Source organism: Ailuropoda melanoleuca, chromosome 17, assembly GCF_002007445.2.
Source record: "Ailuropoda melanoleuca isolate Jingjing chromosome 17, ASM200744v2, whole genome shotgun sequence".
Taxonomy (NCBI): Eukaryota; Metazoa; Chordata; class Mammalia; order Carnivora; family Ursidae; genus Ailuropoda; species Ailuropoda melanoleuca.
The window spans coordinates 10,312,427-10,333,924 of NC_048234.1; the positions used below are offsets into that span (position 1 = coordinate 10,312,427).

At 42.4% G+C, this 21,498-nt stretch overlaps 1 protein-coding gene across 15 annotated transcripts in view; it reads left to right on the forward strand.

Annotated features, from left to right (window-relative positions):
• NCOR1 (nuclear receptor corepressor 1) overlaps nucleotides 1-21,498 on the forward strand; it is a 144,181-nt gene that overhangs the window by 101,991 nt on the left and 20,692 nt on the right. For 13 of the 15 annotated variants that reach the window (XM_034646883.1, XM_034646895.1, XM_034646888.1 and 10 more), the window contains 12 exons: nucleotides 3,792-3,952; nucleotides 8,200-8,320; nucleotides 8,419-8,520; nucleotides 8,855-8,955; nucleotides 10,135-10,303; nucleotides 12,307-12,447; nucleotides 13,741-13,824; nucleotides 14,311-14,567; nucleotides 14,912-15,272; nucleotides 17,610-17,837; nucleotides 20,531-20,740; nucleotides 21,208-21,357. In XM_034646883.1, coding sequence (XP_034502774.1) covers nucleotides 3,792-3,952; nucleotides 8,200-8,320; nucleotides 8,419-8,520; nucleotides 8,855-8,955; nucleotides 10,135-10,303; nucleotides 12,307-12,447; nucleotides 13,741-13,824; nucleotides 14,311-14,567; nucleotides 14,912-15,272; nucleotides 17,610-17,837; nucleotides 20,531-20,740; nucleotides 21,208-21,357 — 2,085 coding nt within the window. The remainder of the gene's footprint in view (nucleotides 1-3,791; nucleotides 3,953-8,199; nucleotides 8,321-8,418; nucleotides 8,521-8,854; nucleotides 8,956-10,134; nucleotides 10,304-12,306; nucleotides 12,448-13,740; nucleotides 13,825-14,310; nucleotides 14,568-14,911; nucleotides 15,273-17,609; nucleotides 17,838-20,530; nucleotides 20,741-21,207; nucleotides 21,358-21,498) is intronic. The other 2 variants (XM_034646885.1, XM_034646892.1) reach the window with 1 other exon arrangement.

Below are 21,498 nucleotides of genomic sequence, written 5' to 3' on the forward strand. Positions count from 1 at the left end.
TTGGAAGCTGGAGAGACTCAATCAGGCTAGAGCCCAAATTCTGAGACTCTGAACAATGAACTGCATTTCTCTGTGGTTAGTCACATTAATTCATGTCGTTTAGATCAGAGTGGTATCCTAATTTTTAATCATAATGCAGTGGTCTTAAAACCATACTGTAACTATATTTTTTATTAATGTGATACTGAGGTGTTTATTAATAAGATAGCAGTTTGGTTCAGGGTGACTCTAGAAACCAGGGTGGTTGATTACATTTTATCTCAAGGTTAAGTTTTGTTTTAGCTCGTCTAGTATGTTTGTGTAGTTTTTTAACCAAATGCCTGAAGACTGTCCTGAATTTACAGCTATCCTTAGTTCAGTGTAAAGGATAATTTCCCTTATACTTACACACCTCTCTTGTATAATCATGTACTTGCCTTTAAATGGCTTTATGCAGAATGTTTGATACAGATGTTTTCAGTGCAACATCACAGAATAGTTTATAGAATGTTCAATGTAGTGAGAATGTGGATTTACCTGTAAACCCATCACCACACTGGTACAGTTCGCTTGAATGAGGACCATGGTTTTGACTTTTCCCTTCGTGGTCTCATGTTAGTGAGTGGCACAAATAATTACCGTGTACCCTTTGTAAGTGGCGTAAGCCTTGCCATCTGTAGACGAACTTGGGAGAAACCTGGAGAACCATTGTTCTCACTTTCCAGGAGCATTTACACAGGGGAACCCTACTTCAGTGTGAAGCCTTTTCCTTGCAGTGAGGGAACTCAAACGTAGAGAGAGTTAGAATTGAACTTCCAATGCAGGTTTAACCATCAGTTCAGTCCAATGAAGAGTTAATACTTCCCTGCAACTGAATCTAGCCTGTTTATTTAGTTGTTTCTTTATTTTTTTCAGCTCTGAGTACATGATGATTTAAATACCTGTGTTTAGAACCATCTAAATTTCTGCTTTTTCTTTAACACTACCTTGACAAGGTAGTTTCCACATTATTAGAAACTTACTGGAAATGGTAAAACAGTCACACGGAAGTTATAATAATAATTTTACCATGTTAAGTTCTCTAGAAAGGAAGACATGATTTTCTTTTGTAGTTGGTTTGCTTTATAAATCTGTGCGGCATTGGGACACTTAATCTAATTCATTATATTAATATGTCTAAGAAGGGAAAAGTACCATCATCTTGACAGATACCCCAGAGGCATCTGAAATTCAACACCCAGTGCTTCAGGGAGACATATTGCACTGTGGTTTCGAGCTCAGAGTCAGGCTTACGCTGCATAGCGTGACCTTGGTTGGGCAGTGTGATGTGATTCTTTTGAGGTTCAGTTTCCTCATCTGTGAAATGATGTTAATAATCTCATGGATGATGAGGGCTCTGTGAGATAATTCATGTAATTCATAGTGCTCTGCACAGAGTACATACTTCATTATTAGCTGGTATTATTAGAATTGTTTCTGGTTTTTAAAAATATCTTAGTAAGCCGGAGAACTCTTTATACCTTGTGCCAATGAATTTCTCACCAATTACAAACCTTCCACCTACTAGTGAAATGCTAGAGAACTTCTTCTGGGATAGAAACTATCAGGTACCAACCACTTACAGTGCAGTAAAGAAAAAAAGAAACAAAAATAGATGTAGCTATTTGAAGGGAGAAGACAAATCATTGTTCACAGGATAAGATTATCCATCTAGAAAGCCTACAAGAATCAACTGAAGTGATTAAAACAAAAAGGAAAGTTCATTAAGTTTCTCAGAAAAAATTGGCCTACAGAAATCCACATCTTTCTTTCCTGTAGATCTGCAGTAATCATTTATACAAGTAAACTCATGCATATGGAAAAAGATGGCTTTCCTAGCAAGAAAATGTAAAATACCTAGAAATAATTTTTAACGAGGAATGTATAAATAAGACCTATATGAAAAAGTCTAGATTCCTCACTTAGAAAGCTCATTATTACAGAGCATCAGGTCTCCTGTATTCATACGTTTAATGCAAGTCTAATGAAAAGTCCAGTGACATCTTGTTTGAAGAATGATTTTAAATTTCGATTTATCTGGAAGAATAAATGGGTAAGACTAGGTAAGCAAACGAATAATAAAATGAATGGGAATTTGTTCTGGCAGACATTAACCACATCTAAGTGGTTTGGGTTACGGATGATTGTCATTTTCCTCTCTATGCTTTTCTGATTTTCCAAAGTTACAATGTCAATTTCATTTTATAAAGGGAAGTATATATATAATATATATAATTGTATGTATCTGATCAACTCTTTAAATGCTCAGTTTTTTTATGCTTTATGTAGAGGTAAATTATATGGAATAATTTTTATTAGCATTATGGTAGTAGAATTCATGGTTTTATAAGCTTGTGTGGGTTTTTTGGATTAGTTTGATCTGCATCTTCTAAGAAAGGCTTCTTCCATTTCTTAATTATGTTTATTTCTCCGAATATTAAGTGGTGAGTTTCAGCAGGCTAAATATAAGAGTTGAAATTCTCAGAGATATGACTAACTCATGCAACACTTGAATTCACCAAATGGCTTGATAATCTGACTCTTGCCTGTTGTGATCTTTATTGAATGTGAAAACACTTGGTTTTCCTAAGAAGAAGAAAGATAAGTTCTTTGTCCTTTAAAGGGAAAAATTATAATTGAATTTTTGAGGGTTTTATTAGGTCATAGTGATGGTGCGTACACAGAAGATTTAGATTTATAGGGTTTTTAAACCTCTCTCTGGGTGGACTCCCCCCACCCCCAGGAATTTTAGATTTTAATATTAGCATATAGTCAGATCTGCCCCTGGATGGTGTGGGCTTGGTCCTTTCACACTTACTATTTTAATTTGGGGTTCTTCCCTTGTTTTGATGACTTTAACTTTCATAGGAAAATCAGTCGCCTGTATGCCTTATGCTGAGGTCACACGTGCTCTAGAACAGGAAGCGCGGAGGCAGGTACCGCAGCAAGGTCAGTGTCATCGTGTAGGCTCTCTCCGCGAGGAGTCAGTAAAGCCACTCCGCGGCCTGCTGGGAGTGCAGCCCGCTCTAGTGTCCCGCCAGGTAGATATCATTCCTCTGCGCAGTGGCTGCCGGCCGTGTCCCTGCAGGTGCTGGACAGGGGTGGTTTGATCTCAAGAATGAACTGCCTTTCCCGGACATGTCCATCCTGTTTCAGAATGACTGTGTCTCTGCATCCCATTGTCCGTTGTATTCAGTTGAGACTGACTGGGCCACTGGGAAATTTGTACTCACACATTGATACTGCGCCGCCTGGCTCTTAAGGGTACCTGTACTTTGAAAAGTCTTCCGATCCCCTCCCCGCCCTCGAGAAGTGCGAGTCTGTGAGAGCCAGAGTCACTACCCGTGTCTCAGAGTGCGTGAGATGTAAAGAGGGTGTCCGTCAGTCGTCGGCCACGTCTGTCTGCTCTCTGGAGTTGTAGTGTCGGCTGCCCCTTGGAAGCACGTCCGGAGAGCGGTGGAGAGAGAGAAACGAGTATGAAAGATTGTTGTTTGCCTATGCTAAGCATAGTTTGACGTGAGCATCAGCTCGGCAGCTCTGGTTTGACAGGGAGTTGAGTACTTCGGCCTCACAAAGACCATGTGTGACCTGAATATGTGTATGGGTTTAATTCAAGTGAAAGAGAAATTTAAAACAGAAATGTTCATCCTCAGCCTCATCTCGCACTTACAGTTCAGTGTGTCGTGTAAAAATTCAGGAATGGCTGAGATAAGTAGAGTGTTGCGGACAATGAAATTGACGATTTTAAATCATTTTCTTCTTCCCTTTGAAAGTCCTGCAGCCTGCTCCACATCAAGTGATCACTAATCTCCCTGAAACGGTTCGGCTTCCAACAACTCGACCCACCAGGCCACCCCCTCCTCTCATCCCGTCATCCAAAACCACAGTGGCTTCAGAAAAACCATCTTTCATCCTGGGAGGCTCCATCTCACAGGTAAAATGCCTTCCCATCTCAGGAAATTTCTGTTGAGTGTTGCTTTGGTAAAAGTTTTCCCTTTTTGTCGCTAATTTATCAGAGTCTTAATAAACCAAAATCTCTTATGTGAAGAGACGATGACCAGAAAATACGGCAGTCGTCGTACTCCATGCCACACACAGGAAGTTGGTGTGAGTTGAGTGCCCGAGTGGCCCCAGCACACCTAGGAAAGTCACTTCTGTGCCCTAAGGTTTAGTGTAGTGTACATGGAAGAGGAATCTTTTCAAGTACTAGCATATATGCTGACTAGTATTAGAAAGCCTCTAAATACTGATTCGTAGGTGATCGATAAGCCCCAGGTCATTCTGACCTCAGCCACTGTATCTTTCTTTTTTTCCCCCTTAAATATATATATATATATATATATTTATTTTAATGGTCTTATCTTAATGGCTGAAAAGCTTTGACTATTGTGCGCGATCAGCAGTGACCACTCTCCTGTCGGGTTATAGAACCATTTCAAAATCCCTTCTGAAGGGTTTCTTAGCCCCTTCTGCCTGAAGCAACCACTGGTTTGCTTCTTGTTGGCACAGATTAGTTCTGCCTTTTCTAGAACTTCATATAAATGAAATCATACAGTGCGTACTCTTCTGGGTCCATCTTCGTTAACACAATGGCTTTAGGGATTCAGCCAGGGTTTTGTGTGATCAGTAGTTTCTTCTTTTTTATTGCTGAATAATACTACGCCGTGCGAACACATACCGGTTTGTTTATCCATTTTCTCATTAGTGGAAGCTGGAGCTATTTCTAGTTTTTGGCTGTGGTGAACATTCTTGTACTGGCTCATTTTCATTTCTCTTGTGTAATCAATCCCCTGAGAGTGGAATTGCTAGATATATGCGTGTTTTACTTACAATTTCCCAGAGTGGGTCTACTGCTACCCGCAATGTGTGAACCTTCGTGTTGCTTCATTTGCTCTTGGCAGTCTTTCTTATTTTTGTCATATTTCACTGTGGCATTTAGTTTGCATTTCCTTGGCAGCAAATGATGTCGAGCACTTGTTTGTATGCTTATTGGTCATTTATACTTCCTATTGCGAAGTGACTGTCTTATTTGCTTTTATTGGGTTTTTTGGTTAGTAGATTGTAGAAATTCTTTATATATTATGGATGAAAGGTCTCTGTTATATGTTAAAATATTTTCTCTCTTTCGTGGCTCGTGTGTTTTGTTACTGGTGTGTTTTGATGAGCAGAAATTTTAAATTTTGATGAAATCCATATATAAATTTTTTTCTCTTATGATTAATCCTTTTTCCCTAAGAGCTCTTCGCTTCATTGTTGTGGAGATAGTCTTGCATTTTCTTCTGAAAGCTTATAGGTTGGGCTTTTACATTTAGGTCTGTGATCCATGTGAAGTTAATTTCTGTGTGCAGCGTGAGGTCAGGGTCAGCATTAGTTTCTCCTTTTGGATTTTGCAGTTCCGGTAACACCGGCTAAAAAGTCTCTTCTTTCTCCTGTTTGATCACTTTAGTGCCTTTGTCAAAAATGATTTGGCTGTGTTTGGCCTATTTCTGGACTTTCTGTTCTGTTCAGTTGATCTGCTTGCCGGTACTTACCAGCCCCACAGCTGCGATTATTGCAGCACTGTGGTGAGTCCTGAAATCATGGGGTAGGCGTCCTGCGAGGGCTTTTATTTGTCAAGATTGCTTTGGCTTGTCTGTGACTTTGGCATTTCCATATAAATTATAAATGTCTGTTTCTAACAAAAATTCTGCTGGGATCATGGTAAAGGATTGATTTAATCTTTAGATTATTTTGGGTTAGAAATGAAGATCTTAAGAATGTTGAGTCTTCTAATCCATGAACATGTTTATATTTCCATTAATTTAGGTCTTAAATTTCTCTCCACAGTATTTCATAGTTTTCACTGTAGAGGTTTTGTTAGATGTATTTTTAGTTTATTTGATGATTTGTAATATATTTTGTTTTTATAAATATTATTTTTTAAATTTCATGTTCTAGTTCTTATAGGTATATAAAAAATTGATTTTCTAATCTTCACTTTGTCTCCTGCAACATTCACTTATTTGCTGCTGCTGCTTTTTCGTTTTTGAAGGGAGAGTAGATTTCTTAGGATTTTCTATGTGAGCATGTGATCTGCAAATCAGGGTAGTTTTACCTCTTCCTTTCCGGTCCTGATGCCTTTTCTTTTTCTTGTTTTATTGAACCGGCTAGGGTAGAACTTTCAGTATGATGTTCATTTATTTATTTTTAGGATTTATTTATTTATTTGAGAGAGAGGAGGGAGGGAGGGGGAGAGGGAGAGAGTAAATCTTATGTAGGCTCCCTGCTGAGCGAGGAGCTAGGAGCCTGATGTGAGGCTCAATCAGCCCCATGTGGGGCTAGATCCCATAACCCTGAGATCATGACCTGAGCTGAAATCAAGAGTCAGATGTTTAACCAGCTGAGCCACTCAGGCACCCCGTAGTACAGTGTTGAAGAGAAGTGGTGAAGAGGATATGCTTTCCTTGTTGCCCATTTTAGGAGGGAGGCATTCAGTATTTCACTGGTAGGTATGTTAACTATAGACTTTTCATAGGTGCCTTTCATTAGATTGAAGAGGCTTCCTTATATTCTTTTTTGCTGAGAGTTTTGTTTTGTTTTGTTTTCCTCCAGTTTTTGTACTTTTCGACTTCATTTCTGTACAGTTCTTATTTTATGATTTCTTTTTGTTGATGTTCTTTGTATGGGGAAACATCATTTTCACACTTTCCTTTAATGCTTTAGACATGATTCGCTGTAATTCTTTGAACATATTTACAATAGCTGATCAATGATATAACAGTCTTTTTCTAGCAAGTCTAAAGCCCAGGGACAGTTTTTTTTCACTGCGTTTTTTTCCCTCATGTGGGTCATGCTTTTTTGTTTCTTGTAATTTTTGGTTGAAAACTGAACATTTTATGTGATTTGGCAACTGTGGAAATCAGATTCTCCTCTCTCCCTAGGGTTTTCTCTTGTTGCTTTTGTTTTTGTTGATATTTGCTTCGTGACTTTTCTGAATGAATTCTGTAAAATCTGTATACTTATGTGTGGTCATTGAAGTCTCTACCTGCTGGCCAGCTAAGGCTTGATAGACATCAGTGCCTAGAATGCCTAAGTGTCCCAGTCTTTACTGAGTGGCTCTCTGTGTGTTTTGGGGCACACCTTCAACATTCAGCCAGGCAACTGGCAATTCTGCCTTAGTCTTCACTTCCTACCTTCACAGAGCTTTAAGGTCTGCCAGAGTTGAGAACTTAGGGCCTTCTCATGTCTTTCCTAGGCGTCTGTACAGCCTTGCACATTCATATGGCCTTCTGGATTCCTAGGAATGTGTTGGAACTTTTCAAACCCCCTTTGAACATCTCATTCCTTAACTTTTCCTTTTAAGGTTTCTGGTTATCCTGTCGTTTGCCTTAGTGGTTTATCTACCGCCTCAGGCAGTGAAGAAGTTAAATCATTTGACTCTGTTTTTGACAAGTGTGCACCTTCTTCCCCACCCTAGGTCAGATAAGGACAGCCTTGCAAATGGGTCTCCCAGAGAACCATCAGACAAGTCAAATAATGACAGTTACCTGGGAATGAGGATTTTAGGGAGTTCCAACCCTCTTCTTTTCCCTTTGGTGGCTGCCAGGCTGACGGTTTTCACCATGATTGTAGTCTGTTGATTTTCAAGGCTACCAGTGAGCTTGGTGGGGAGCATATGGGAGAGGAACTAGAGCAAGTTCGAATGCCACAAAGCTCACTCTTCTTACCTAGATTTTGCTAGTCTTCTTGGAAGATGCACTCAGATTTCTATAAGCCTTTGGTTAATTTCCAAATTAAAAGGTTGATGCCTACAATTTTTGCTGGTTTTCTGGTCGCCTTCATAGAGGAGAGTTTTCAGAAGTCCTTACTCTGCTGTTGTCACTGATGTCACTGTCTTTTAGCAACTTTAAGAGGAATGAATATTGTTAGTAATAGTAGCTTACATTGTGAGTGTACTATTAAGTTCTTTATTTATGTAATTTGTTAACAATAAATATGAAATTTATGGTGATTTCAGAAGACACATCTTGCTCCCTTTAAAAATATTTTTAATGTAAGCAAACTATGATAAGGATTTGCTTGCTTTGCAGATACTTGTTCTCAATTTGGGGCAGTGGGGGTATAAATTCTTAGAAACACGAACATTCAATTCATTGTTGACCTTATGAAAAGACAATGTTAGTCCTTTAAAATTATTTTTAGGGAACACCTGGCACTTACTTGACGTCTCATAATCAGACTTCCTACACTCAAGAAGCAGCTAAGCCCTCGGTGGGCTCCATCTCTCTCGGACTGCCGCGGCAACAGGAATCTGCCAAATCAGGTCAGTGAGTAAATACTGACAATGCCCCTGCGCTTGCGGCATCGCGGTCGGTAATTCAGCACTTGATCTCTTCCTGTTTCTCTCGCTTTGGTTCACAGCTACTGTGCCCTACATCAAGCAGGAAGAATTTTCTCCCCGAAGCCAGAACTCACAGCCTGAAGGTTTATTGGTCAGGGCACAACACGAAGGAGTGGTCAGAGGTAAAATACGCTGTCTGGCAGAAATAGTGAACTTTTGTTCCCAATAAATGTATTCGAGTAAGTCATTAAGATGTCTTAATGTTGGGTTTTTAAACTAAAGCCTTCACATTCTAAATTTTTCCTTCTGTAGAAAAATACTTAAAACTTTGAAATTCCATATTTCAGCAGTCCTTTTTAATAATTGCAATTATTTAAAAAGTGCATTTCAGTAAACACAACTATTCTTTTTGTACTGCTGTTTTCCTTCTCTTACCTCTCTTCCTAGTAGGGGCTGAGTTTTGTGTGTTTGCAGTGGTAGAAGGGGTAACTTGCTCATCATTTCGGTTTCATTCAGGTACCACAGGAGCCATTCAAGAAGGGAGTATAACTCGGGGAACGCCAACCAGCAAAATCTCCGTGGAAGGCATCCCGTCCCTGCGGGGCTCAATCACTCAGGTTAGTTGTGATCGTTCCTGACACACTGGCCAGTAGCTAATGAGAAAACTGGAAGTCAAGTCTTCAGAGCTCCAGCTGTTCCAGCAGTATCGTTCTGTGGTTAAGTCACTTGTTCTGGATTATAGGTCTGGTCTCAGTGGTAGTAAACCCAGATCCGTAACCTGTCTGCAGAAAGACTTTAATGTGATCACTTTGACCACCAGCTATATTATCTATTCTGTGGGTCATTTGAAAAGGTCAGTGATTTGCAAATTGGCAGAAAAAACACTTTTACAAAGCGTTGTACCCAGTAGGTTCCATGAATGATTTCTCTGGAAGGAAGAGTTTACTGCTTAAAGGAGGAGTCAAAAAGAACCATGGCTGTAGGTAACCCAGAAGAGGACTAATTAATGATGGTGAAGATTGAGAGGATGTGACCTAAACTGAATCCATAGCACAGGATGGGGGCATATGAGTTTTGTCGTTCCCACTGCCCCCCCCCCCCGCCCCGGTGATCAGAGGTCGAACCTAGCAGACAGTTTGGGAACTGCAATCTTTTTTCCTCTTTTTTTTTTTTTTTTTTAAAGATTTTATTTATTTATTCGACAGAGATATAGAGACAGCCAGTGAGAGAGGGGAACACAAGCAGGGAGAGTGGGAGAGGAAGAAGCAGGCTCGTAGCGGAAGAGCCTGATGTGGGGCTCGATCCCAGAACGCCAGGATCACGCCCTGAGCCGAAGACAGACGCTTTAACCGCTGTGCCACCCAGGCGCCCCAAGTTCTTTTTTCCTTTTAACACAGTGTGAGAGAAGGTTGCAGTATTCTAAATTTAAAACTTAATTTATTGTCTTATTTTTATTAGACATTTTGAAAAAACATTACACTTACATGATTTTTGGCCTTCAAGACAAGGTTGTTTTTTTTTTTTTCCCTGAGAGTTAAGAGGTTTGATTTCAAGGTGGGGAAGAAAGTTGATTTGACTCCTACACCTGTCTGCATTTTAAGTTTTATGGGGCAGAGTTCAAGGACGAAGGTACAGTATTTATGTTTATAAAAATTTAATGTCTGGTTTCCTCTCGTGTCTTTGTCCTTTCTTCTTTGAAGATATGGATGGATCTTACTCTCAGTGTGGTAGGTTAAGTTTTCTAAGCATCTCGTGTGTCCTCTAAACCTGAGTGTTTGTGTTTGATTTGATGGCAGGGTACCCCAGCCCTGCCACAGGCTGGCATACCAACTGAGGCATTGGTGAAGGGATCCATTTCTAGAATGCCCATTGAGGAGAGCAGTCCTGAGAAAGGCAGAGAGGAAGCCGCATCAAAAGGTCATGTTATTTATGAAGGCAAAAGTGGACACATCTTATCCTACGATAGTAAGTATGATGTCTGTACTCTAAAGCCAGTGCTGTGATGGGGGACTAGAAACATGGGCTCTTGTTCCCCACATACTTGTTTGGGGGAGTTCGTTCTCCCTTCTTGTGAAGTTTTGTGAAAATTTAACTGAGACGGTCAATGAAGATGATAAACAGAGCAGAGTGCATAGTATGTGGTTCTGTAAGTGGTCGCTAATATCAGTTGTGGCCGGTCGACTTAGCCTAAGAAAAGAATCTTTAACTTTAGTAGAATCACTTTTATTTTATTTCATTTTTTTTTATCTATTTATTTTTGAGATTTTATTTGAGAGCGAGCGAGCGAGCAAGAGAGTAAGCACAAATGGGGGAGGGGCAGAGGGAGAAGCAGACTCCCCACTGAGCAGGGAGCCTGATGCGGGGCTCCATCCCAGGACCCTAGGATCATGACCTGAGCCAAAGGCAGATGCTTTTTTTTTTTTTTTTTTAAGATTTTATTTACTTATTTGACAGAGAGAGAGGGAACACAAGCAGGGGGAGTGGGAGAGGAAGAAGCAGGCTCCCAGGGGAGGAGCCTGATGTGGGGCTCGATCCCAGGACTCTGGGATCATGCCCTGAGCCAAAGGCAGACGCTTAATGACTGAGCCACCCAGGCGCCCCCAAAGGCAGATGCTTAACTGACTAAGCCACCGAGGCGCCCCAAGAATTAGGGAGTAGATAATAATCTGATAATCCCGGAAAGAGTATTGAATTTAAATTTTTAATTTAAATTACTTTAATGTCTGTAAGCATTTTCTTCAGATGTATTCTTAGGTTACATTTTCTCATTAATGTTACAAGAATGACTCAGTTATGGTAAAAAAAAACAAAACAAGTGAGGGACTGGATTTGAGTTCCGTTTGCAACTGTTTTTGTGATCTGAGTAGTTGTTAGTCATGTTTTATCTTTCTCTTTGAATACAAAGATGTAAGGTATGTGAGCACACAGTGCCTGATGCAAAACACAGGGTAACTTTCTTATTTCCTTCCTCCTTTCTTGTTTTAACATTTCTGGCATATGCTGATTTACATTTTGCTTCTGGAGGAAGAAAGTAACATACATTGCCTAAGCCAGAAACGTAGATGTCATCCTCGACACTTTGTTCTCTTTCCACATCCAGTCAGTCACGAAGTTGTTTCTGTTCTCTTTTCTGAATTCTCTGGAATCCATCCATTCCTCTGTGTTCCCCACTGCCACCATCATCTTTTGTCCGAATACCTGGGCAGCTGCCCCTGACCTCCCCACCTTTAGTCATAACCCATATTCAGGATTGTATCACATCCCTTCCTGCTTGACTCTTCATTGCTTTAAGATCAGTGCAAGCCCCTTACCTTGACTTGACCCCCCCCCCAATCTGCTGCCATCTCCTCTCCCAGACTGTTCCCTTCCCACTTTTCCCTTGGTCCCCTTGCACTGCCTTCCATGCACGCTTCCTCCAGCTCCGCTCTGCACACTGGCCATGCACCGAGCTTAAGTTCTTTGACTTCCCACACTCTGTCTCACCTTGGCGTCTGTGTGCCTCTGCCACCCCTTCCTCCCTTACCTCTGATGTAAGCATCTCCATCTTATCCTTCAGTTCTCGGTCTACACATTACTTCTTGTAGGCAGCCTTATCAGGGCCTTTTAAGTGTTAGGTCCCCCTTCCAGCATTCTCACTGTACATCATACCTCTCTTTCCATAGTCCTGACTATGCTCTACAGCAGTTCCCTAGTACTTGGTCGGTATCCGCCACGATGGGGTAAGTTTCACGAAGGAAGGGACTTAATTTGTTAACCTCATCTGCAGCCTTGCTCTTTTATGCCTGGCACTCAAATACATTTGAATTGATGAAAAAAATTTCATAAGTATCATCTACACAGTAGCATGTTGTAGGTTGACTAGCTTTTATATTTTTATTTTTTATAAGATAGGCTGTGAAATTAAGATAACTGACTATAGAGTAGGCCTTGGGCTCTGCCTGAGCAATTCTTGTTTCTGTGTTCTGCAGATATTAAGAATGCCCGAGAAGGGACAAGGAGTCCAAGAACAGCTCATGAAATCAGTTTAAAAAGAAGCTATGAATCGGTAGAAGGAAATATAAAGCAAGGGTTGTCAATGAGGGAGTCTCCTGTGTCAGCACCGTTGGAGGGTAAAATGTTTCCAGAACCTTAAGATACATTTAATTTTGTACAGCAAATTTGCATGGTTGGGTTCGGTTATATTCAGTCTCTGTCATTTCTACCTGAAATTTATATTCATATTAACATATGAATGAAGTTATATCAATATATCATTATATTAATAATATAATTAATATATTATATTATTGATATATAATATAGTACAATTAACACTATATTAATATGAGCTTATTGATATGTTTAAATTTATATCCATATCTACATTTAAAGTACGTGACAGTGGTGGAAGTAAAAATTAAACATAATTGGCCTTATCATAGGAAACTGGTAGAATTCTCATATAATTTGTAGGGTTAAGTGAGGTGAAAAATGCAAAATTCATTCTAAATACTTTGTTTTTATTGTGAGGCAGTTAAAGCGGTATGATAGAACGAAGACCTGTATTTGAATTCTGGATGCGCTGTTGTCTGATGAATTTCGCTGTGCGAGTTCCATCCTCTATAAATGAAGGAATTGTAGTTACTGTGTGAGGATTCGAGAAAGGTGTCCAAACTTGTGCTGACCACATGACAAGCAGTCACTGCATCATACCTGTGGCTTTATTTTGTTAGTGACTCGCTTTCTTTAAGACTTAACCTACCTCAACTGTTTAATGTTAATCTAGGTGAAATACTAAAAACGGGGTAAGGATTCCTCAATCTTAGAAATCCTGAGTCGTTTTCTAAGAGCTGGATTTTCTCTGTATTAAAAAAAATCACTTCCCTTTACTTTAGGGTATTGCAAGTGGTTATTTCCAATCCTTGATCAGATTTATTGTGATGTGACACGAAACTTTTTAAGAGGTTATTTACAGCTTTCATTTTGAGTTGCATGTTTTCATTTATGTATTTTACCTGGTTTTGAGGTGCCACGCCCAACCTTTGTGTTTCCCTTTCTCAGAGGTCTGTTTCAGAGCTAAACGGTGATTCTCAGCCCCTCTGTGTGTCTTTTCACCTTGAGAAAGAACCATTGGATTTTAGATAGAGTTTTGAAAGTGTCTTTCCTTTTTGATTTTTAATAGATGTGTTCTGTGGCTATTTTCTCTTTAGGAGAATGTTTAAAAGGGAACAATGATGTCATGTTGGGTACTTCCAACTTTTATTTTTGTCCATGATATTCTTCTGAATAGTTCACAAATTTAAGATCTCTCTTTCTCCATAGAGCTTTTATCAAAAAGTACATACTCTAAGGTCAGTATAAAGTATATGGAAATTGACATTCACATTATATTTAATACTTGAATTGCTTTCTTGTTTTGAAAGGGCTGATATGCCGAGCATTACCCAGGGGGAGCCCTCATTCTGACCTCAAAGAAAGGACTGTGCTGTCTGGTTCCATAATGCAGGGTAAACTTTTTGCTTGTTTTGGCTTTTATTCACAACTGCCTCATTGGCAGAGTAGTTTGACATTAATTTGCAGTGCACGAAACCTGCTTTTCAAGTATTTGCCCTTTTGAAATAGTAGATATTCAAGTCTTGATTTTAACTCTTCTGTTCCTGAGCTACATAGTTTATTTGAAGATGTTAGTTGCCTAGGCTCTGAATCTAGAGACATCTTCATTATGTAAGAACCATTCTCTGATTGTGATGAACAGTGTATTCAATCTTGAACCACCCGAAAAAAATGACGACTTACGAATATTTAAGGATGTGTTGTAAACAAAATTGATTAGAAACTGCAAGATGACAAGGTATTCATTTTTTTAAATAACAGAAAAATGTATGTATCAGAATTTACTGTTTTAGCAATTTTTAAGCGTATAGCTCGGTCACATTGTTATGCAACCATTGGCCTTATTTTAATAAGCATGTTTCTTGAATTCTTTCTTGAAGGCACACCAAGAGCCACAACAGACAGCTTCGAAGACGGTCTTAAATATCCCAAGCAGATTAAAAGGGAGAGTCCTCCCATACGAGCGTTTGAAGGCGCCATTACCAAAGGAAAACCATACGACGGTATTACCACCATCAAAGAAATGGGGCGTTCCATTCATGAGATTCCACGGCAAGATATTTTAACTCAGGAAAGCCGAAAAACTCCAGAAGTGGTCCAGAGCACGAGGCCAATAATCGAGGGCTCCATCTCGCAGGTAGCTATGTCAGGGTGCTGTTTGTCAGCCGTTCCGCCCCGGACTGTGAAAAATTCACGGAGCATTTTAAAAAGCATGACTTACTAATTATAAGTAGTTCTTACGATGTCAGAGCTTTTGGAAGTAAATGTGAAAGTTTTACATATGGTTCATTGTTTTTCTTGTGTACTGTGGAATGTATGTGCGAGAAAGTACGCAGCTCTGGGAATGTGAGCATGTGACTGCGACAGCCACACTGATATTGAAGATTGCAAGTTGTTATTGCCGTGAGCCGGGCTGACCTGAGATGGAAAAATCTTCGGATGCCTCGAGCTACTTGTAACGTGTGTTTTCTTTTCTTTTAGGGCACACCAATAAAGTTTGACAGCAACTCAGGGCAATCTGCCATCAAACACAATGTCAAATCCTTAATCACGGGGCCCAACAAACTACCCCGTGGAATGCCTCCCCTGGAAATTGTGCCGGAGAGCATCAAAGTGGTAGAGCGGGGAAAGTACGAGGATGTGAAAGCAGGCGAGCCAGTGCGCTCCCGACACACATCGGTGGTAAGCTCCGGCCCCTCCGTCCTTAGGTCAGCGCTTCACGACGCTCCCAAAGCACAGCTGAGCCCAGGGATTTACGACGACAGTAGTGCGCGGCGGACGCCTGTGAGTTACCAGAACACCATGTCCAGGGGCTCGCCCATGATGAACAGAACTTCAGATGGTAAGTTACTCTTCTGTCCTTGCTGGCTCCTTTTGATTGTGCTTTCCCGCCTCCGGTAAAACGTCCACGGCAGATTGTTAGCTGCTGATTACCCTGAGATCGTGCTCGATATGAGGGCTATATGCAAAGTACCAAATGAAAAGGATAATTGTAGGTAAAATAGCTACTATTTTAATCAAGTGCAGAGGATGCTGGAGCCCAGAAATGCTCTAGAATAAGTACATTCTGAGAGAGGCTTCTCAGCTCATCCTGCAAGGTGTTCTGGAAGTCGGCGTTGACTGTTGTTTGTTTAGCGGCATGCAGGTCGCGGAGCAAGACTGCCCGGACTCGAATTAAGGTTCTCACTGTGTGACCTTGGACGAGTTTCTTCACTTTCCTGGGCCTTAGTTTCCTCACCCGTAAAACAGCAGTGCAGTAATAAGACTTACCTCACTGGACCGTTGGGAAGATCAGATGAGGTCATGTGTTTGAAGGACTTGGAAAGGAAAGAACGGCACTTGGTGCCATGAACGCGAACTTATTATTGCCGTTGCTGCTGTTGTCTGTTTCGCGCCCTGCCTCCCCTTGCTTTCTGCTGCTGGCAGGAACATGAGTAACATAGGGGAGGTTGAGTTGTACCAGGTGGTCCCTGGAATAGCCTACGGCCCTAACAACGTGCCCGCTCATCCTCTCTGGCGTTGTTGCAGCCCATGTTTGTTGCGGGTTCCCGTGCAAGGTCCTGGCTGGACGCTGCGGGAGCTGGGAAGGTGGAGCGTGCGTGGCGGGAGAGGAGCAGCCTGGAGGGAGGAGAAGAGGGAAGCGTCGGCCGGGGAGGTGGGGTGGTGAGTGCAGAGCCTGCTGAGGGCACTCACAGGGGTGTGGTAAGTCCGCATGACTGCTTGGTTTTGTGAGGCGGCTTTGCGTAATGGTGGCCAAGTTGCTGTTATCAGTTTATGAATGATGAGGTGGTGGTGGTGACTGCACAACACCGAGTGTATTAATGCCCCTTTAAATTGGTAACTTTTACGTTCTGTGTGTTGTACTACAATTGTTAAAACAGTGCAGGGTGATGGCCAGTAACTGTCGGGTTATGCTGTTCATGGGGGGGGGTGGGGAATGATCTCGTAACTTCCGAATCACATCATTTAAAAAGAAGAGGCTGATGTAGGAAGGTGGTTGGTACTGGCGAGCTCCTGAGAAAGGCTTTGTGGAAGTCCAGGGCAAGGAAAAACAGCGTCACATAGTGACGGGTGGGCAGCAAGGAGGGGGGCGGTGCAGGCAAAGAGAGGGAGTTGTGACTTGGTACACGGGGGATCGAGAAGAATTTGGAATGGTCAAGTCATTTACAGAAAACAATCATTTATGACGGTATTTAAAGAGGAGTGTTGAACTTCATTTTTAATCTTCACGTTAGGTGGTAAAATGCTGGTGCTGTGATCCGCAACGTGGTAATCTCTGATTCTCAAGCCTCTGCTCGTTCTTCACAGTTGCATGTTTTACAAGATTGAATATTAATTGTTTGGTGGAAGCAGATAAAAATATAAATACAGTCTGTATTTGGTTGGGTGAAAAATGGATAAATACAGTTGACCCTTGAACAACACTGGTTTGAACTGTGCAGGTCCACTTTTAATTTATATATATATATATATATATTTTTTTTTTTAAGATGTATTTTTTTAGGGGCGCCTGGGTGGCATCGCGGTTAAGCGTCTGCCTTCGGCTCAGGGCGTGATCCCGGCGTTATGGGATCGGGCCCCACATCAGGCTCCTCTGCTATGAGCCTGCTTCTTCCTCTCCCACTCCCCCTGCTTGTGTTCCCTCTCTCCCTGGCTGTCTCTATCTCTGTCAAATAAATAAATAAAATCTTTAAAAAAAAAAAATGTATTTTTTTAGAGAGAGCACATGAGCAGGGGAAGGGACAGAGGGAGACAGAGAGAGAGAGAAGCAGATTCCTCACTAAGCCTGGAGCCCAGTGCAAGGCTCTGTCTCACAACCCTGAGATCATGACCTGAGCTAAAATCAAGAGTCAGATGCTCAGCCAGCTGAGCCACCCAGGCACCCCTCTCTTAACATTTTCTGATATTGTCTTGTCTCTAGCTTACTTTATTGTAAGAATACAGGATATAATACATATAACACACAAAATATGTGCTAATTGGCTGTTTATGTTCTCAGTAAGCCTTCCCGGTGAGTAGCAGGCTGTTAGTTTCCGGTGAGTCCGAAGTTCCGCGTGGAGTTTTGAGTGTGCGGAGGGTTGACGCGCCTGATCCCCGCGTTGTTCAAGGGTCAGCTGGATAATCTTACTTCCCAAGTTTTCTTAGGAAGTTGTGGTGTTGGCTTTTTCTTTTTCTTCAGTTACGATTTCCTCTAGCAAGTCTACCAACCATGAAAGAAAATCGACCCTGACCCCTACCCAGAGGGAGAGTATCCCAGCGAAGTCTCCAGTACCTGGGGTGGACCCTGTAGTGAGCCACAGCCCCTTCGATGCCCATCACAGGGGCAGCGGCACAGGAGAGGTTTATCGGAGCCATCTTGCCACGCACTTGGATCCGGCCATGCCGTTTCACAGGGCTCTGGATCCTGGTAAGCACGGGGTGTGGCAAAGAAATAATACACCTGTATGACCTTTCAACCCCTATTTATTAAAGTATAATATACAGACTGTTGCATTGATCATTCGTGGGCAGCTCTTTGAACTTCACACCCTACGCACCCCCATGTTAGCGGTTCTAAATCCAGAAACAAAATATTACCAGCACCCGTTACAGAACTGGGAAAAAAAATAGGTATGGCAGTTGGCTAAGCTGATTGAAAAAGTGGGTCAGTGTGGAGAATTTTTTTTTTTAAAGATTTTATTTATTTATTTGACAGAGATAGAGACAGCCAGCAAGAGAGGGAACACACAGGGGGAGTGGGAGAGGAAGAAGCAGGCTCATAGCGGAGGAGCCTGATGTGGAGCTCGATCCCATAACGCCGGGATCACGCCCTGAGCTGAAGGCAGACGCTTAACCGCTGTGCCACCCAGGCGCCCCTGGAGAATTATTTCTTAATGACACAGACGTACCTTAAACATTTAAATTTACAACGTAGTTACTAATTTACGAGTGTTCTGATGGAAGGGCAGGGTCTACTGATGAAATCTCTCCCTTGTCTTTGTTATATAAGTGGTACTCACGTTTCCTTCCAGGTTTCATTTTTTGTTGTTGTTATTGTTTTTTAAAAGATTTTATCTATTTGAGAGATAGCACAAGCAGGGGGAGCAGCGGGCAGAGGGAGAAGGAGAAGCAGACTCCCCCCTGAGCAGGGAGCTGGATGTGGGACTCAGTCCTAGGACCCTGGGATCATGACCTGAGCTGAAGGCAGACACTTAACCTACTGAGCCACCCAGGCGCTCCTAAGTTTCGTTTTTTAAGTGAAGCTAGAATTTAAAACCACTTCAAAGCAATTAAAATACAGAATTCCTGCAGATTTTTTTTCTCAGTCTTTCAAAATTCTCTCGTCCATACCTGATTCAACTTCTGTATCGAGTCTTTCCAAAGCAGTCAACTTAGTTTCCAGAGAAACCATTCTTTTCATTCTTTTCTCAACAACCTCCAGATGACTTCATTAAGTTACATAATTACACTAGCAGGTACAACTGGAAGGAACTCTTGAACAGACCGACCCCTCTGTGCGTGGACATACTTATACGTGTTGGAGGTGCAGGAGTCTGTAGGTTTTCTGGAGAGCTGTCTGCACTGGGCACGGGCAGCGGGCTCTCCAAAGGGGAAGGAGCCCTGTCAGCACATCGGTGGCTGACTTGACCCATCCATGTGCCAGCTGCACTCTGTCCTCCCCGTCTTCATCCTTGCTCCTCTTGCCCGCTGAGCCCTCCTCAGATGTGTGTTCTCTGCTCATACCTCTTCTCCGACCTAACTTCCTTGTTTGTTACATCCTTCAAATTGAAATTGGGACACAGGACACCCGTGTTTTACTGTGGTCCTTAGGGAGGAGGTTTTCATTAGCAGTATGCCAAGATTTCTAAGGGTTACTTACATTTTATAGAAGCAAGGTACCTGTGGAAAATATTTGCTTTTTTGGAGGTTGTATCAGTGGCATCAAATTGTCTATCACTTGAGAACATTAGGTTTCAGATGAGTTTACACGTAATTCTTCAGGGACTGTCTCCCAAAACTGAGGCAGAAGTTCCCACAGAGTCCACGGGAAGACTTCCCCTGCTGGGAGTTCTGGATGAAGAAAGGGGAAGCAAACATTCCGGAAAACTAACCGTTTGTTTTATATATTTACATATGTGTGTGTATATATATACTTATGTGTATACACACACACACACACACACACATATATATATTTAAATATATTTAAATATATAAAATAGTTCACTTAAGTTTTCTGGCAAAATTGAAAGTGTATATTTTAATGTAGTACTTCTCATAGTCCTTCATTTTATCTGCTTGTTATTTTTGAGCTTGGGCTGAATTGAAATGTTTTGAGCAGAGAGACGTCACCTTCTTCCTTTTGCCATACATACCTACCCCTTCCTAGCAACTCGTGTCGTGCTCTAACCCACGTTGTCAAACTGTGGCCAAGGGGCCAAATCCCGCTGCTGCCCATTTGTGGGAATAAAGTTTCGTGAGAGCACAGGCACACGTTTGTGGGTGTTCGGTGTGTGGCGGCTTTCATGCAACAGTGGCAGGGTGGAGTAGGTGAAGCAGACACATGGTCCATGGAGCCTGAGATGTTTACCATCTGGCCTCCTATGGAATAAGTTGGCTCATCTCTGCTCTAAACACACGCACTAATTCAGTGCTTGTAGACGAATCATTTTCAGCCCCAGGAAATCCATTATTTGTCACAAAGTGTGTTCACGTGTCTTTACGTTTGGTCGTGTTGAACGATCAGTACTACAGAAATAATTTGATTTGCACACGCAGCTCGTGGAGACCTAGGTGAACGTGTAGTGATGTTGCGTGGCGAGGATCGAAAGCGCAGCTGCTTGAGAAGTTCCTTAGCTCCTGTCCTTCCAGCGAAAATGTTCTCGCCCGTCCCGGGCCTAGTTGTCCCCCCTTTACCGTGACGTCTGACGTTAGAATGCGTGTACTCGTCTCGCTGACGTGTCCGGGTGCAACGGGCACCTCCGTCACTCCCCGCGGCGTCCCGGCCACGCTAAAGCTGCCCGCGCATGTGGGCGCCACAGCAGGAGCGCACGTCTTTCTGTGGGTGGTGTTCAGCAAACGAATTTCCCCTAAGTGCCTTTCTCTCATTCTGTCCGCCAGCAGCCGCCGCTTACCTGTTTCAGAGACAGCTCTCCCCAACCCCCGCCTACCCCAGCCAGTACCAGCTTTACGCCATGGAGAACACCAGACAGACAATCCTCAACGATTACATTACCTCACAGCAGATGCAGGTGAACCTGCGCCCGGACGTGGCCAGAGGCCTCTCCCCGCGGGAGCAGCAGCTGGGGCTCCCATACCCAGCCACCAGGGGTGCGTGTCTTTGCCTTCGCGTTTCCCACGATGCGTTAGGTGTACCGAGTATCGATGAGTATTTGCTGAGTGAACGGTGGAACGAAAGAAGAGGCAGCCCTGTCCTTGCCTCTGTAGCTTGTAGCCCTCGGGGGCGGACAGAGAACGCGTCAAGACGGGGAGTTTCAGAGAACACTGCCGTAACCAAACTACCTGAAGTCCTCGTTTTATCAGTTTGCTGTCTCCTAATCTGTCCGTGCTCCGAGGTGACTCGTATGGGGCACAGGATGTCATAGCCTTGTGTATATTTAAAGGTCTTCCAAAGTCACGATGATCTTAACAGTCTTTATTTATACTGTATGCAAAGTATCGTTGGGTTGTAGAGAGAAACGATTTAGAAAAGCCACGTACAGTAAGCCACGTACAGTTCTGTATCTCTAGAAAAACGGACATTTAACATCCTTTTATTGTCTTTGTCGTCCGAGCAGGAATCATTGACCTGACCAACATGCCTCCGGCGATTTTAGTGCCTCATCCCGGGGGGACAAGTACTCCTCCCATGGACAGAATCACTTATATTCCTGGCACACAGATTACTTTCCCGCCCAGGCCCTACAACTCTGCGTCCATGTCTCCAGGTAAGAGGCCGGTCACATCCCCCTCTGACAGGACCAGCGTGCTTACGTGTTGACAGCGTAGCCTTTGAAGGCGTTTGGGGCACTTTCCCCCATTTGGTCTGCTGGGTTTTTTTGGTTTTGGGGTTTTTTTAAAGAGAGAGA